Genomic DNA, 16,917 nt, shown 5'->3' with positions numbered 1-16,917 from the left:
ACTCTTTCCTAAGTCTATAGAGGGAAGGAACGAATCATTATAATTTTGACAATCTATTAGTAATTCTGATTCGGCAGTTCAACTTTTATTTCTGGAAGTCTTTCTTAGCCTACCGAAATGTGTAAAATAATGGTCATTGCAGGGATTCCTACAGTTATTTTTTGGTTGCATCTGTAGTTATATATTGCATATGCATATCAACTTGTAAAAATACTTGATTGCTCAAGTAATATTTTGTGTTTGTTCCTTCTAGGAAAGACCTTTCAGAATCTCAGAAGACATGCAAAGATTTGGAAGGAAGGCTAAAACACCAGAAATCTCTTGTTTCAGCCACAAATTCTAGCCGCGCTGGTGGCCTGTGTCTGAAATGTGCACAACATGAGGCAGTTCTTGTGCAGACTCATTCTAATGTTCACATGCAGACCATTGAGAGGGTAACAAAGTAGGTTTTGGGGGTATTTACTTTCTGATTGAAAGTACAGTTGTTTACATTAAACCATATAAGTCTCAATGTGTTGGGTTGCATTCACAGAGAGATGTGCGCTTACAGAACAGCGGACCCCCAAGTTGAAGTTATAACGCTAAAATCAATTGCAGAATATGGGTTTAGGTCCCAAACACTTTGAAATCCATAGTAGTTTTGCTACTTGTTTTAACTGGGAAACAATGTTAGTCATTATCTTGTAATTAGGATACCTTGGGCTGTCCAGATAATCAGGCTGTTAGTAATCTGTTTCCTGTGCTTTTTGTACAAACCCTTTACTTTGTCAGAACAAGTATTACGAAAGTCCATATATTTTGATACATTATTTACTGCAAAAGTTTCTTACCTTTCTGTAGTTGAAAGTTTTTCTGCCTTTGCTTTATTTTCCTTACATTTGGGGAAGTTTTAGGATACAACAACAGCATAGTCCTTTTTTTGTCCCTCAAATTTGCTTAATAGGTCAAGTGTTTGGCATAGGATAAATTGTTCCTCCCTGTCTACAGTAAGTCAGGGAAAAAAGATATTTTTAGTAAAAAGAAATGAAATAATTTCCTGCAGCTTTTTTAACTGTAGCTTTTATTTAGTGATTTTTTTAAAAAACAGCTATAGAGGCTGAACTGAATATATGTAATGCAAAAATACATTTTTTTCTTAAGAAATTCTGCGAATCACTTATGTCATGAGCTGGCAAGGTTGTCAGGATGGGATGTTGCCACTCACTTCCTTGTTGGATAGATTTATTTAATTAAAGGTGCCAAGGGGTCTGCACATGGCAGTCGCCTCACACAGAGGAACGGCCTCTGTGGGACTGTATTTTAGGGTGAATAATTGGGTTATGCTCCCACCACACCCACAGTTTAGTCTGACACCAATTTGAATTTCACGAATTAACCGGTTTATTAGGGAAGGAAGGTTCAGGCAAGATAATATATACTTAGACACACTATAATACTGTAACATACACTAACATTTATGTATGTATCTAGATATACACACCCCGTATCCTCATTATAGATTTCAAAGGAGGGAGGAGGAGGACATGCCCAGTGAATGCCTTCCCCTGCGGGGTCACAGTATGTGTGACTGTATGAACAGGACTGGGATATCTTAATAGGAAGAATAAGACTAATTGCAATGTCTTACCAATCCTGAGATGGTCTAGGATTATGGCAAATGCAAGCGACCCTTCCCTGGACACAGGGTTAAATTTCATGTGCCATGGGGAGAGCACAGTAGCAGAATTCGGCTGGGCCAAAAACAGGCAAGCAGCGGGGAAGCACCACAGACGAAGGACAGGAACCAAGACTGATGAAGAATCCAACAGCAAGCAGGCCAAACCCCAAAAACAAGGCAGAAGCAAGCAGTCAAGAGGCAAAAGGGACAAGGCAGTTGGTCAGGGGCTGATTTTTATAGCTCGCTACCTTGTAGTCCAAGGTTTCCAATTGGTTCTTCGCTGTCTCCTCCAGCTACTATCCAGAGTCCAAATCTTGCTGCAGTCTCTCCGTGAAACAGCAACAATGTTGTGGTTCTCCCATGGCAGGGTTCCCACTTTGGACTCTATTTCTTCAGCATGGCAGTATAGTTGTTGTTTAGCGCATGAAGAAGGGAAGGCCTGAAGCACAAGGAGCAGCCATTGTGAGCAGGTTAAATCACTGCTCCATGAGGCCTTTAGTTGCTCCAGAGAGGAGAGGGGTACTGTCCATCACAACTTATCTTCAAAACTATTGCCCTTTCTACTTGCTCATAATGATGATCAGATAATTTAGCTTTCTCAAAGTTTATTAAGCAGATATTTATTGTCGGATATCAGAAGGTTCTTGGGATTTCTGGAGCTTTAGACTGAGCCTGCTGGAGATGAGGTAGTGGGTCAGTTAGAAGCAAGAATCCTGAAGGGACATAGTACATGCAGTCTGACAAATGGGCATTATCTCTATGCATTAGATGGCTGTTGCCAGAATTTATGTATTTTTCTATTGTCAAGTCCAAGAATTTTCTAGGAAAGTTTTCTGTTGCTGAAAAGTCATGTTTCAAAATCTACTTCTGTAAGAAAAGTAATTATTCATCACAGACACTGTAAAATATGAACAAAAAAATCAATACATTCTTGTAATCTTGTATTTTAGTGCCGTTTGAAATAAAAGATCTGAGCTGACCTATTTATCATTCTTAAACTATTATTTTGGTTTGAGATTTAACCAAATCTGAAAGCTACATTCCTATGATGCAACTTATTAAAAACAAAGGTATTTTGGTATGGATTTTCAAAGAAACTTTTGGACAAGTCTTGTTGAAATCATATTTCAAAATATAATTCCCAGGCAAATACTTTTACTGTTGTTTTTGTTTACTTGTTTTGCTGTTCCATACAACATCAAGAAAAAACCCAACTAACTGAAACACAAAAATTTTCAGCCAGAATCTCTAGTTTCATCTGAATCTCAGATAATTATACTCTTAATTTAAAAGCTTTCAACATACCAAAATAATGAAGAGGTGAAGTATTACAGTTTTTACTGAGTGTGCTTCACCATTTGGTATAGGTCTCAGTTTCTTTGATAACGGAAGTTCAGAGGGTATGTAGAATCCAGAAGTCTTACTGTTTAGTTTAATTCCAGTTTGCAGCAAAATTGATTTTCATTTTATATACTTGGTGATTTGAATTCCTTCTTGAATCTAACCCTTCCTTGTATCTTTTTCTTCCTATTTTACATTTAATGACAGTGTAATTTCATATTTCTTCAATCTATTTTTTTTTTCCAGAAAGTTGTCTTTTTTGGGGGTTTTTTGGTTGCTTGGTGGGTGGTTTTTTTCAGCATGGATCCCCATTTTATAATGCAAACTGGCTGTTGCTCAACTTCAGTATTTTTATGACTTGACCTCTGCTGTCATTACTGGCATTTTCACTAATGATACATCCTTCTGAGGTGAAGGACTGGTCATCAAGCAATCAATATTTTTAGTATCTTCCAAGCTACCAATATACTTTCACTCTTAACTCATGCTGGCTTTAGTCTTGCTTCACTTCACAGAATTACAGAACAGTAGGGGTTGGAAGGAGTCTCTGGAGATCATTTAGTCCAAGCCCCCTGCTAGAGCAGGATCCCGTAGAGCAGATTACACAGGAGCACATCCAGGCAGGTTTTGAATGTCTCCAGGGGTGGAGACTCCACAATCTCCCTGGACAGCCTGTTCCAGTGCTCTGTTACCCTCAGAGTAAAGTAGGATTATCTCATATTCAAGTTGAATCTCCTGTGTACCAATTTGTGACCATTGCACCTTGTTCTGTCTGTGGACACCACTGAGAAGAGTCTGACCCCATCCTTGTGACACCCGCCCTTTAGATATTCATAAACATCGATGAAATGTCTCCTCAGCCTCCTTTTCTCTAAGCTAAACAGACACAGCTGTTTTAACTTTTCCTCATAGGGCAAATGCTTCAGTCCCTTAATCAGTGGCCCTGTGCTGGACTCTCTCCAGTTATTCCTTGTCCTTGAACTAGGGAGCCCAGAAATGCATACAGTACTCCAGATGTGGCCTCACCAGAGCAGAGGAGAGTTGGAGGATAACCTCCCTTGACCTGCTGGCCAAAATATTCTTTAATGCACCTCAGGATGGCATTGGCACTCTTGGCAGCAGGGGCACGTTGTTGGCTCCTAGTCAGCCTGTTGTTCACCATGACTTGCACATCTTTTCCCCCAGGTCAACCCCTAACCTGTATGAAGCATGGGGTTGTTCTGCAGAGTACTCTATACTTGCCCTTGTTGAACAACTTTAGGTTTCTCCCTGCCCAGCTCTCCAACCTGTCCTGGTCACGCTCGATGGCAGCCCAGCACTCAGGTGTATGAACCATTTCTCTCAGTTTTGTATCATCAACAAACTTGCTAATGATACACTGTATCCCTTCATCCAGGTCATTGATAAATACATTGAATAGGACTTGACCCTGGGGGATACTACTAGTCAAAGGCCTCCATCTGGACTCAGCCTAATGTCTTCTGTTTGTTAACATTTTATATTTGATCTACCTCTTGGTTGTTGTTGGGTTTTGTTGTTGTTGTTTTGATAGAAGTTATATAAGAAATACCTGCTTTTTCTTTATATGCAGAGAAAGAGATGACTTGATGGATGCACTTGTTTCCGTGAGAAGAAACATGAAAGAGATGCAGCAAAGAGAATCTAATGCTTGTGAGCAAGTTAAACAAGCTGTGCAAATGGCAGAAGAGGCCAACTTAGAAAAAACAAAGGTAAATGCATCAAGAAATGGGAGCTTTTCAGTATTTAGATCTACTGCAAAATTTAATTAGTATTCATGTTAGAGGAGAGAATACATGCTTAAGACCTTTGTCACATGTTAATATGATGATGTAGATTTGAAAGGATTGCACTGGGTGACTGTTTCTAACCAGTAACATGAACTCTGTATTTGAGTTCTTAAATTCTCATCAAGGCTGTAGGGTATGTTCTTAGGCTGTGGTTTCAATTCTGACACAGAGTCTTAGCTAGGTGATAGAAACAGAATGGTAGAATTTTAAAAGGCATTCATGACACATAGGAGGATATTTCTCATGTCACATTTCTAAGCTACTCTGGAAAGAATGTTTAAAATGCTTAAAAACAACTTTTTTCTTACCTCAGATGAGTGCAGTGCAATTTTGCTCATCAGCTAACAGAACTTGAAAATGAAAAGTCTGTTTAATGCTACCTACAGGAGGGTTTTGGTGCTACATAAGTAATAATGATAAGCCAGTTTTGGTCTAATGATTGTGTTAGCTTAGTTACTATATGCAAACAACTGATACTGAACTAAATTATTTTCTTGATATTTAGTGACATCTACTGTATTATTAGTGAATTACTATGGAATTGAGAGAGGGTTTTTTTTAATTGAATGCTGTTTGTTTTTATTGTGACCAGATTTGTATGATTTTTTTTTGTATCAAATTGGCATTCATCCAATACTGTAAGAGGGTATGTGTGTGTGTCTGTCTGTGTGTGTAGGGTCTTAGCTGGAAACAGTGGGGAAACGTTTAAGGAGAGGTGGAAATCCTGTGTAGTTGTTAAATTTAACTTCAGAGTATTACAGCTCCTTATTTTTATTGAACAAAGAGAGAAAGAATCCTCTGAGCCCACTGTTCACCTATCACATCCTGTCCATAAGTGTTTTAAGTTGCATACTTGCTTTTTTTTTTTGAGGTGGGTTCTACAGTTGTCTGATAGAGATGTTACGTGCTTACTGCACAAAATACTTCCCCTCTGTGCAATAAAATGAAGTTATCTGATCTCCCTCTTTTTAATTTGGTGTTGGAAATATTTATTTTAATATTTTAAAATAAAATTCCTTTAAGTTTTTATTCCGTGTAGCTTATGTTAGGAATGTGGCCTAAGAACTTGGTAAGAACCTAGTAGAACCTTTAAAAAAATGGGTCTTCATACCTATACTATTTCTGCCACTTAGAGAAAGCAGCTCTGTTGAGTCAGTACTGGCCATCCATTTACACATGAAGTGCTACCCTTATACCAGACTGAGTAGTAGTCTGTTTTTCTGTTTTTTCGATTCTTGAAAACTGTTGTAATATGAAGGAACAGGAAGAAATCTATTACTTAGGCTGCATTAATTTAGCATTTTTACATGTGCTGCTGTTTATCTTGGTACGTGCAAACCATAATGTCTTTTTGCAGTCGTATTCGACTCTTAAGGTGAAGTGCCTTTTTTCTTGTCTTTTGCTTGTCTCTTTGCTTTTTGTCCTCTTGCCTATTGTATAGAGCAAGGAGATCTGCTCACGTTTGCTTCCATAGTTGAAGCAAATCCATTAATGTATGTTCAACATAAAGGTCATAGAAAAGTAATTGTTTGAACTGTTCCTTATGTAGCTAAAACAATGGAGCTAACAAAATACACATTTCTTCTTTCAACTTATTTCTTCTAGAATTGATTTTTTTTTTACCTGTCTAGTGAACTACAGTAGTCTTATGCAGACAATTGTTTGCTTATGCTGATGTTAAATTCCTACAGAAAAGGATTCAAGACAACAACAGAGAGATTCCCTCAGCAAAACAGACTTATGATAGGGAAGAGACCCTGAGGAGTATCCTGCAGAATTGACATAAATTAATCAAAATTGTTAGAGCATTCTTTAAAAATTATGGTTTAATTTGCTTCCCTCATGAACAGCCCAACACCAAGGAAATTGCATATAGGGGACTGACTTTGACTAAAAGAAAAACAAGAACTTAAGAAACCCACTAATTTGGAAATAAAAGATAAGAAGGTAGGATTCCTAAAAGGAGGTTACTTTAGCTTCCTAGAGATAGGATATGCTGAGTATCAGTGAAATGATGAAATGAAACCTAGTTTACTTAGGGGCTGGCAGGCAGCCTTCAGGGTGCATTGACTACTTTGATGTATTAATGGAGTAGTGTATTTCTGATTTAGACTAACTTAACTCTCCTATCCCTTTGACAGGGATTCATCAGCATATTTTTATTCCTAGCTTTTTCAGAAGATAGTGTCTACTGTGCTTCTTGCATATGAACTTATGTTTCTCTATTTTGATAGAAAACAAATCTATAATCTGTGTTGTAGCACTTCAAATTAAGCGGGGCACTTACCAGTGTTTTGTAAAATTAATCTTCTTTATTTGACAAACCTGAAACTAAAGTAAATAAATTGTTTCTTACAAGTTTCTTCTTCACCTTCTGCACTCAGCAATTCACTTCAGGAAGAAAACAAGTACAAGTGCATACATTATTCATCTTTTAGCTGTGCAGCTACACAGTAATCACAGTGGTTGCAAGGAGTCAAATATTAGTCTGGTTCTAGTGATGTGCAATAATGAATTATAAATGCAGGGGAAACAATAATCTTCATTTTAGAAGAACAGCTACCTATTTGGAAAATATACCCCGAAAAATGCGTCTATCTCCATCATAACTTAAAATTTAATAGATTTATACATTTTAGTACGGCGTGTATATATATAAATATTTATATATGTTTCCAACTTTTTAGTCGTATTCTAGATACTAATACAGTATTGTATGTAAAAATATTATAGGTATGTGAAAAACTGAAATACGTCCTCTCAAATTGGTTTCTCTAAAGGTGTTAGATAAATACCATGTCTGCTTAAAATTTTAGATTCTTCAATTTTTTTTATTTTTTTCTAGGCTCTAGTCCAGTGTGAGCAGCTGAAAAGTGAGATGGAACGGCAGAAGAATTGTTTTGAAAGGGAGTTAGCTGCCCAGCAAAGTAAAAGGACTGATGAAAAAGAAGCACTGCGGGAGGAAATGAAGAAGGAAAGGGAGGACTTGGTAGCAATGGTATGAGTTGTTTTTTTTTTTCTATTTGTGTGTAAACCTCTAAACTTTGTTTTACATTTTGTTTCAGTTTTGGATTTGTGAGCTTAGTACATCACTTCTACTAATGCCTTAAGCAATGGTGGTAAATAAGTGATCCTTTTAGTCTGAATAACTAGCTTTTATGCGACGGCACTAGATACATACAATTATTATTATTATTTTGGTTCCTAAGTCAAGTTTTCAGAATTAGCACATAGCAATTTTTATGATTATCTGTTACTTTGATCTTACATATATGTATATATTAATGTTACAATAGCATAATTGCATTATAATATGATATTTTTCAGAGTGATCTTATGTACTTAATTTGCCCACCTGCAGAAATTAGTTAGAATCTCTTTTCTCACATTTACTAATGTTTATAAACTTTGAGAGAGAATCTGCCTCATCACTTTTCTGTTACCATTACAAAAAAACCTTGATAACCTTGTTTTAGAATTTTGGATGCTAATGTAATCTGAGTATAAAACAAGGATTTTCTGCCTAATCCAATCTACAGAAGAACCTCATGCTAACAGCAGTAAGCCTGTGAGGCACTTGGAGAAAGAAATGAAGAGCAGGGAGAGAAATGCTCCATGAATTAGTAGTTTTTATGCTTGTTTGATGTGCAACCTCCAGCCATTTTCTGGTGGAGGTTTGGAAACAATTTTTCTTCCAATTGTTGGCTTTTTCCATATTTTTGAGCTCCTTTTAGAAATAAGCCATGCAGTTTATAAAATCTGGAGAGCACAGACTAAACAGGATAAACTATTTAAATGCTTTAAAAAGAGGAGGTTGTTTAGTAGTGTTGTTACTTGGGAAATGGCTGGACAGCTACTTACATAGACAGGGTGATATGGTTGTGTTTCTGGTATTATGAGATGATGGAGTAATGTTCTGAAGCTGCTACAAGAAGTAAAAACCTTTGAATCCAAATATTAAAACAGCAGTTAGTCACAATGATAGGGGCTAAGTGATCATTAAGCAACTGAACTTTTGTAAATGGTCATCAGAAATCTGTTGCTAGGGCAAACTGAAATTAAAAAAAAAAATCTCACACTGGAAACAGTGAGACATTATTAAGCAACTTCTTGGTTTAGTCCTTGCTGTCTATTGGGAGTTATCTTATACATTTGGTTCTTCAGTCACAGATTTGCTTTAGAGCAGAGTATGCACTCCAAAATACAACCTATTAGGCAAGCATTTCATACCTTTTTTTTTTGGTAGAATTCACCCCATCATGTCAACACATTACTTTGTATTCCATCAATCTATATGTGTGATTTATACCTGTGTAAGATTAATTACTTTTATGTTTCAGGATTATGAGATGGTAGAAATGGTATACTGTGCATCAAATCAACCTCCAGATGAATATTTTATCACTTTATCAAGTGATTTATTTAAAGGGGAGAATTGGCATGGTTCATAAATCAGGTGGATGTATGAGTGAAAAATAGTTATGAATATATAATCTACTAGGTTTTACTTTGAATTCCTGTGAATTAACCTAGAACTGTCAGACACCATTATTTCCACTTAAATTAGTAAGCTTCAGGGCTAAATAGCTGAAGGGTCACTGTCTCTGTTTTATTGTTTCTTTTTTTTTCTACAATTCAGCTCAATTTGATCTGAAGTACATGAACATTTTTAACATACTATTTCTATACATTTTTTGTACATTGTGCTTTGATCTGTAGTGCTGAAATGTTTTCTGAACTTGAAAACTAAATTAAGATCAATGACATTTTCTTTAGCTGGAGGAACATTAGTTGGTTTCAATCAATCTATATAAGGATGGATAAGAAGGTATTAAGTATTACTCTTACAGTTGGAAGGCTGATGCAACTAGGTGCTACTGATGCTTTGTCCATACCTAAAATTCCTGGAGACTAGTCTGATTGATGAAAAGTTTCAGAAAAACCTACTGTATGACAAATGAATTCAAAATAATTAACCTATTGTTAAAATAAGTTACCCATACTCTAATATTATTAGTTTTACTACATATTTTTATTTTATATATTAAAATTTGTATTATTTTTTAAATAATATGTATTTTAGGCTATATGCAGTTGCTTTCAAGGAGGAAGTCCCACAAGATTTACATCTGTGGTTTGTCAAATCGTATCATTACAGTGTTCTTGGGTTTCTTGCAGGTAATGGCCGTGTCTGAGAAAGTGGCCATGTCAGAGGCACAGATAGAGAGAATTACAAGGGAAAAGAACTCTCTACTTAATCAGTTAGAAGAATCACAACAGCAGCTTGCATCTCATGAAATGGAGATGAATAAGGTAGGCACATGTATAAATGGATATTGAGCTTGAGTTTTCTTATCATGACCTGAAAGATGAGGGGATTTTTCTTCTGTATTTTCCTCTTTATTGGTAAAGAATGTGTGATAAATACAAACTTCATCTGAATATCCCAGTGATGCAGTTTTACAAGTAAAAATACAAAATTTTCAGTCTGCCAAGTCACCACATGATGCAAAAGTTTACCTTTCTACTTTGCAGGCTATGTACATCACTACTTGAATCTGTAATCCAGTGTTTCATTAAAAGTAGCATTTGCTGTGAATGAGACAACACAGTATTCAGCTTTGTTCTGTAATTGCTACTTCTGGGATATGCAGTGTTAAAATAAAGGGAGCTGTATTGAATCACTGTTTTTCAAGTACTTTCCTGTAGACTTTGTATGTGGTGTACTGCTTGAGATTATTAATATTGATGATATGCATTTTACAGAGAGATCTTTCTTCAAGTTAAAAATTACAGCTCAGCATCTATCTGTGAGTGTATCACTTCTGGGTGCTTTATTTTGCACATATTTCTCAATCTATTAGATCCTTAATATAGATCATAGCATGAGAATGAAATAACAGTTGATATCCAAAATGTATGCTGGGCGATGACACTTCAACAAAGTGTTTATTAGCTTTGTTTCTTCATTCCTTTGTTACAAAAGTAACTTCATGAAGGTGAGGGGATGCTAAATTTCTATTGAATAGACAATATGAGAATTAAAATTTGTTACAGCCTCTTGAAATGTCTATATACCTTACCAATGATCCTAGGGCTAGTCCTACCTCCCCAGATATTACTTACAAGGTTTTGGGGAGCAATTAATTCTTTAGGTGTCTAGAGACTTTTGAAGAGGTTTCCATCAGTTCCTGTGTTCCTCTCATGCTCCTGCTGGTAGACTTAGGTAAAAATATTGTAGCAGAAAATTCTTTATCAAAAAGTCATTCAAACTTATGAGAAAATGTAATGAAAATTCAGCTGAAAGACAAATGAGGGAGCATTTTAAGAATATCGAAGTGGCTTGATTAACATTTCTAAAACACATTTCTTGTTGTTCAGACTGGGTTTACAGGTGGCTAGCATCACTAACACGAGCAGGGAGGTAGGGAAGGAGGTAGTAGGTATAAATTTTGAAGCAATCTCTCAAGAGAGGGACACTGGGGTTCCAATTCCTGATTCAGTTAATGCTAATCCACACAAAGTTGAATAGTTGGCCACCTTGCAATAGTTTACATTGTTTTTTTATTGTACTGTCCTGGGAGAGACTGGAAAACTGCATTTATGTCCTGTTCTGGACTGAGAAGTCTCAAACATTTTGGAGAAGGGTCCTGACCATTGAGCTTTTAGGACTGTCTGTATCACTCTGACCATTTTCATTGGCTGTGAAAGTGACATCTATGTCTGCTTGTGAATCTGACTCCTTGTTTCAAAACTTGTTTTGCCATTCTTAAAAAGAGCAAGTAGCAACATTTTTCCTTTCAAGTTTTATTGAAGGATTTTTTCTTCATTCACCAGAAGTCAGAGAAAAAAGTTGGGAGTGAGAATCTTTTTCCTTCATTCTGTACTACGAGAAGGCTGAAAACTCCGTTATTAGCACAGCACCATCTGCTGATTCTTCTGCATTATTCACTTTCTCTGATGTATGGGGGAGCTGAAGGCAAGGATGGCTGTGTGTTTTTTAATTTTGCTTGGAGGAAGTGACATATCACACTTTGTGACATACTTCATTTAAAGGAAGGAGAACATGGAAAGGCAGGGTTTGCAATTTATGCAGTTGCATCCTAGGATTTTTTTAGTTGTGTATGATGTTTGATTATTAAGAAAAAAAGTGCTTTAGAAATTGACCATTCTTCAGAGCATTTGCTGCCTTATGTTATTTGCAATAGGGCAAAATTCAGAAGCTGTCCTTTGAATTTATAAGTGATGCTGCTTACTGTACCTTTTTTTTTAAGAAGAAAAAGTACTGAGGAGTTTTGAAACTGAAAAACTAATTAATTTGGGTCATAAATTGTGTGTGAGTAGATTGTTGAGAAGCAAAAAGGATTATTGAAGCAAATGAAAAATGTGCGGGTTTAGGAAGCAAGTCTGATGAAAAGAATGTAAGTGGGAAAGAGGAGCAGAGTGAGTAGGAAAGAAAGTTCTCTAAGACTAGCTGTGAGTAGACACGTTTGTGTTCTTATTAGGGAATGTGCATGTATTTGTTTGGTTAATTATGGTGAAATGAACATGCATGAATTGATGGTGATTGTACAGGATAAGGATAAAAAGAGGGCAGCTTGTCCACTATCCTTCTCTATTCCCAACAAATAAGACCAAATGGAAGTCTTGGACTGAGGAACTGGAGAATAATGCCCCTGCATAGGAGTAGCGAAAGCTATGTGGGAGGAACTGGCATGGGTTTGGTTTTTTCTCTTTATTTCCCCTAGCCCCTCCTCAGACCCTCTGAAGTTGAGCTGCCCTCAGGTGGAAAGAAATGAGAAGGGAACATAATGAACATCCCAAAAGCAGAGAATGATTGTTGCCTTTGTGGAAATGATACTAGTTTTTCTTAAATGTTGCATTGATTCCTTTCTTCTGGCCCATGCATACATTTGAATTGGGTGCTGTTTTTAAAGAATTCATCTTCAGTTTGTAGTAAGTTTATAATACTCTGATCCAACTTTGAAAATTATTGTATTACCATCTAAACATTTTCTTTCTTTAGAAAGACAGAAATTGGCAAGATAAGAAACTATGTCCTCATATAAGAGTGAGATAGATCTTTTACTTCTAGATTTTGAAAGCGTTGACATAGACTTTCTTGGGATTTTAGAGAGAATGGGAGAAGAGTATGAAACCAGCAACTGTAGTTTAACTGTATTTAGTAGCACTTATATTTACAATATAAATATTTATACTTTGCAAAATCTTGATCCAAATATAATTGAATCTAGAAGGCACTGCATATTTCAAAGTTAATTACTATATAGAGAATTCAGATCCACCTTTTTATAGAAAAACATTTACCATATGTAGTCTTAAAATATCTTTAAAATAAAATATGTTGCATCTAAATGACCTCTAGAGGGCAGCAAAAGATCTAATTGCAAACCCCGGTCTGTGCATTCTTCAAGCTACAGATCATGTTTTCTGTGTAATCTAACAGGTGTGTGGAGAAATGCGCTATCAGTTGAATGAAACCAAAATGAAGAAGGATGAGGCAGAAAAGGAGCTCAGAGAGTACAGAACAAAAACTATAAGGGAGCTTGAAATTAAGGACCAGGTAAGAGATAATACTGCTATAACTTTGCAGTTATTAGAAGCCTAAGTAGGGTTATTTCGGAAGCTGCAATGATTAGCTTTTCTAATCGTGGTCATTTATTACTGTTAGATGGTTTCTAAATTAATGGCAACAAGCCAGCTATTACTGTTAAATAAATACCTCTTTGCTATCTTATTCTTATTTTCAGCCCTAGTGTGTTCAGTTTTATGTAATACTCATCCCATGCTTTCATATAGAATTACTCTATCATATGTATTCATACAATGTACTTAAATTGTATTTTCTATATACATTTGTTTATACACTTTTTCTCACAAATAAATCCACAAATAATTGCATATACATGCAGCCTGACAAAACATTGAAGACTAAGTATAACCTAACTATACCAAAAATTAATTTGTTTTTTTTCCCCCAGTTTCTTTAAAGATTCAAGGTTACTGAATCCTGGGATTCATGGAAAAGTTTGAAAAAAAACCCCAAATAAAACAAAAAAATTACCTTATAGAAAGAATAACTATTATAAAAATTCAACTAGGTATTAATTGTTGATTATCTAAAATTGTTTTCATAATAATAAAAGAAAACAAAGAGTGTATGCCTTACAAGTAATCTGTGATAAAACTTCCCATGCAGGAAGGAGGATTTTTAAAGTAACCTGTGACATACTTGGCAGACAGCTTGAACAGGTGTAGTTCAAAAGATGTGCCCTTTTTTATTGTGGTTCTATGCATTTTTCTCTAGGCATTCAAACTTCCAGGTATTCCTTCATAAGTTTTGATTTGCACATGACAGTGGATGTGTTCTCAAACACAGATGTATAAGATGCACATGAGGATAATTTTTTTTGATGCATTTTGTTATTGGAGCAGCCTATCCAACAGGTTTTAAATAATTATTCTTGTAAATAAGTGAACAAGTCAGTCCCTGTATAAGAATATGTAGGGGAAAATGCAGCATTTCTGAAATTACATTTTTATTTACCAGTTTCTCAAAACTTTCATGAAGAACAGTAGATTTATTAACTTAATAAAGAGCTTAGGCTGGAAACAACATTAATTCAAATTATAATAAAAAATAGAAGTTTAATCCAAAAGATAAGTTTATTAGGTAAAATAACTCTTCAGTATGTTTAGAAAATCATAATGCAGAAAAACAGGAGCCTAAAAGCATTTTGTTGTCAGGGTTGGCTTTTTTTTTCACTCCTTGTATCCTTTAGGCCTAAGGACACTTTAAAAAAACAAAAGCAGGCTTGTTGTCTGTGTCTTGACAGATATCACAGATAAGTGAGTTGGCATAATCTTGGCGTACAAATAAAACAGGATGTGTTTAATAAGATATTTGAAGAAGTATCTTGGATTTTGAATGCTGTTCTCCAACTTGCTTTAGAATTGCCTTTTGAACAAACTGCAGAATTTAACAAAATATTTTAACTTCATGTATCGACATGCTGGTATTTTATTCAGTATGGGAATTAATACACCAGAATGTGATTGTTATAATTTGATATAATAAAAGTGAAGTGATGGGAAGGAGATTTCCTATCAGAAAAGATTGTTAGACATTAGAGTAATTCAGTAATTATGTAAATTGTTCTAATTTGTTTGTTGATTCCTTAAAAAAAGGAAAGTGGTAACTATTTTGAAATTCTCAGGCTAAGCATCTAGCAGCTGTTTTATAGCTGTGTCTCTAGAAACCAAGGAAGTTCTGAATAGGTACTAGTATTATTTAACATGTTAAAAGGCAACTAAAAAGAGTCTGGGTGCATTTTAGGGTTTTATTCTTGAGGTGGGGTTATTTGTTTCCTTAAATCCAATTTTATCAAATGTTAAGAAGTCCTTGAAAATTACTTCATTTCAATGAAGTGAAATCAGCTCAATCGCATCTGGCTTTGTATTTAAAGAAAAACCTAAAACATTTCATCTTGCATGGCACTGAATAGCAAACAGTAATTGTTCTTTGGTCTCTCAGCCATGACCTGACCTTCTGTCTAAGAAGCAGAGTCAATACCTTCCTTGGCCACCATCTGTTCATAATAAATATATATTTATTTTTTTAAGGTAGTGAGACAATAATATATTAGTATTTTCATGCTATTCTATTTTAAATGGTGCATTTTTCTGTTTGCGAGCAAATAATCATGATTCAGATTGTAATTTGAGATACTGGAAGTGAGTTTATTGTTTCTTGAGGTATGTTTGTATTTTTAATTGTGCTGTGTATAGATTTTAGATTTGAAGATGTATTTTAGCTTATATGTAGTGACTTTTATAAAAGGATCATTGATTTTCAGGTGTGTCAGAACAGGCAGAAATGCCTACATGTAAAATTTAGGAGCATTCAGATACATATACTTTAAATGTCAGAAAAAGGCAGGTATGTATTTATCATACAGTGATACTTATAAACTTTTCAAAACTTAATTAGTATCATTTAGGAAAATTGAAGGTAGTATGTATCTTTGGTCTTACTCTCTTTTATTCTAATATCTCTTTTCTCTTTAGTACTCAGTTAGGACAAATAGCAAATACTGGCATCTTGGTGTGACTATCTGTTATTAATATTTAACATTCATACTTTTAAAAATAAAAGTTAAGAAGCAATATTACCATTTAAATTGAATGAAGTGTTTTCTAAGATCATCCATCATGATCCTGTTTAACATTAGAGGGCGGGCAAATAGATATACCACACAGTTTCTCTGCTCAAAAACTGCATCTGTTTTGGCTAAATATGTTGTAAAGTAGCATAACCTACTGCCCTCTGTTTCTCTTTCTCAGCCCTCCCATTGTGGATGTAGCTGTGATGAAGTAACAGTGTCTTAATAGTTTTCCTTCTTAGGAACAAGCTTTATAAGTTATATGGGCATAAATGCCTTCATGGCAGTAAACTGTGTCCACACTAGGGGTTGTACTAGCACAGCTATATCAGAGAAAAGTCACACCCTACCCTGAGTAACTGTTCAGAGAACAAAAATTGCCTGGTGTATTTGCCACAGCAGGACCTCATTTTTATAATATTTTTTTCTGTGAATTTGGAAGCACTGCATGGCACGATTTGTGCTTTTTTAATAGAAATTATATTTCTGCCACACTGTGAAACTGTTTCCTGAGATTAGCATCACTTGCTCTTTTCTTCTCTGCATTGTAAAAATAAAAAGGAAGTACACTGTTAATAACTTCTTTGTTTGTCTGTAAATGGTTTTTATGTAGTTCTTGTGGGCTTCAGCATGTAGAAATGGCAACAGTTTTGTAGCATTGGTTTATGTGGTCCTAGCCAATTTGGGCATCAGTCTTGTTAGATAGTTCTTACTGGTAGCATTGCACCACTGGGGAGTTGTGGTCTCCCTGTAATACAGCAATATGACATGTTAAATCCAACTTCAGAAGCTAAGTGAAGCTTTTAAATTTTGTTTCATCATGTTTTGAGCAATCAGTTAAATTGTGTAGAAAAAATCCAAGCCAGTAATCTTAACCTGTAAAAAGCAGTTATTTTAATACTGTCTTTAAAATTCAGCAAACATAGTT

At 35.3% G+C, this 16,917-nt stretch overlaps 1 protein-coding gene across 1 annotated transcript in view; it reads left to right on the top strand.

Moving 5' to 3' along the window:
- Window positions 1-16,917, top strand: part of SDCCAG8 (serologically defined colon cancer antigen 8) — a 101,281-nt gene that overhangs the window by 10,903 nt on the left and 73,461 nt on the right. Inside the window, 5 exon segments of the mRNA XM_010004620.1 lie at window positions 254-442; window positions 4,590-4,728; window positions 7,652-7,804; window positions 9,985-10,119; window positions 13,274-13,390. Of these exon segments, the coding sequence (XP_010002922.1) occupies window positions 254-442; window positions 4,590-4,728; window positions 7,652-7,804; window positions 9,985-10,119; window positions 13,274-13,390 (733 nt within the window).

Source organism: Chaetura pelagica, unplaced genomic scaffold (assembly GCF_000747805.2).
Source record: "Chaetura pelagica isolate M959 unplaced genomic scaffold, ChaPel_1.0 scaffold278, whole genome shotgun sequence".
NCBI lineage: Eukaryota > Metazoa > Chordata > Aves > Apodiformes > Apodidae > Chaetura > Chaetura pelagica.
Note: the sequence above shows the minus strand (reverse complement) of the source record. Positions and strands in the feature narration are given on the sequence as shown.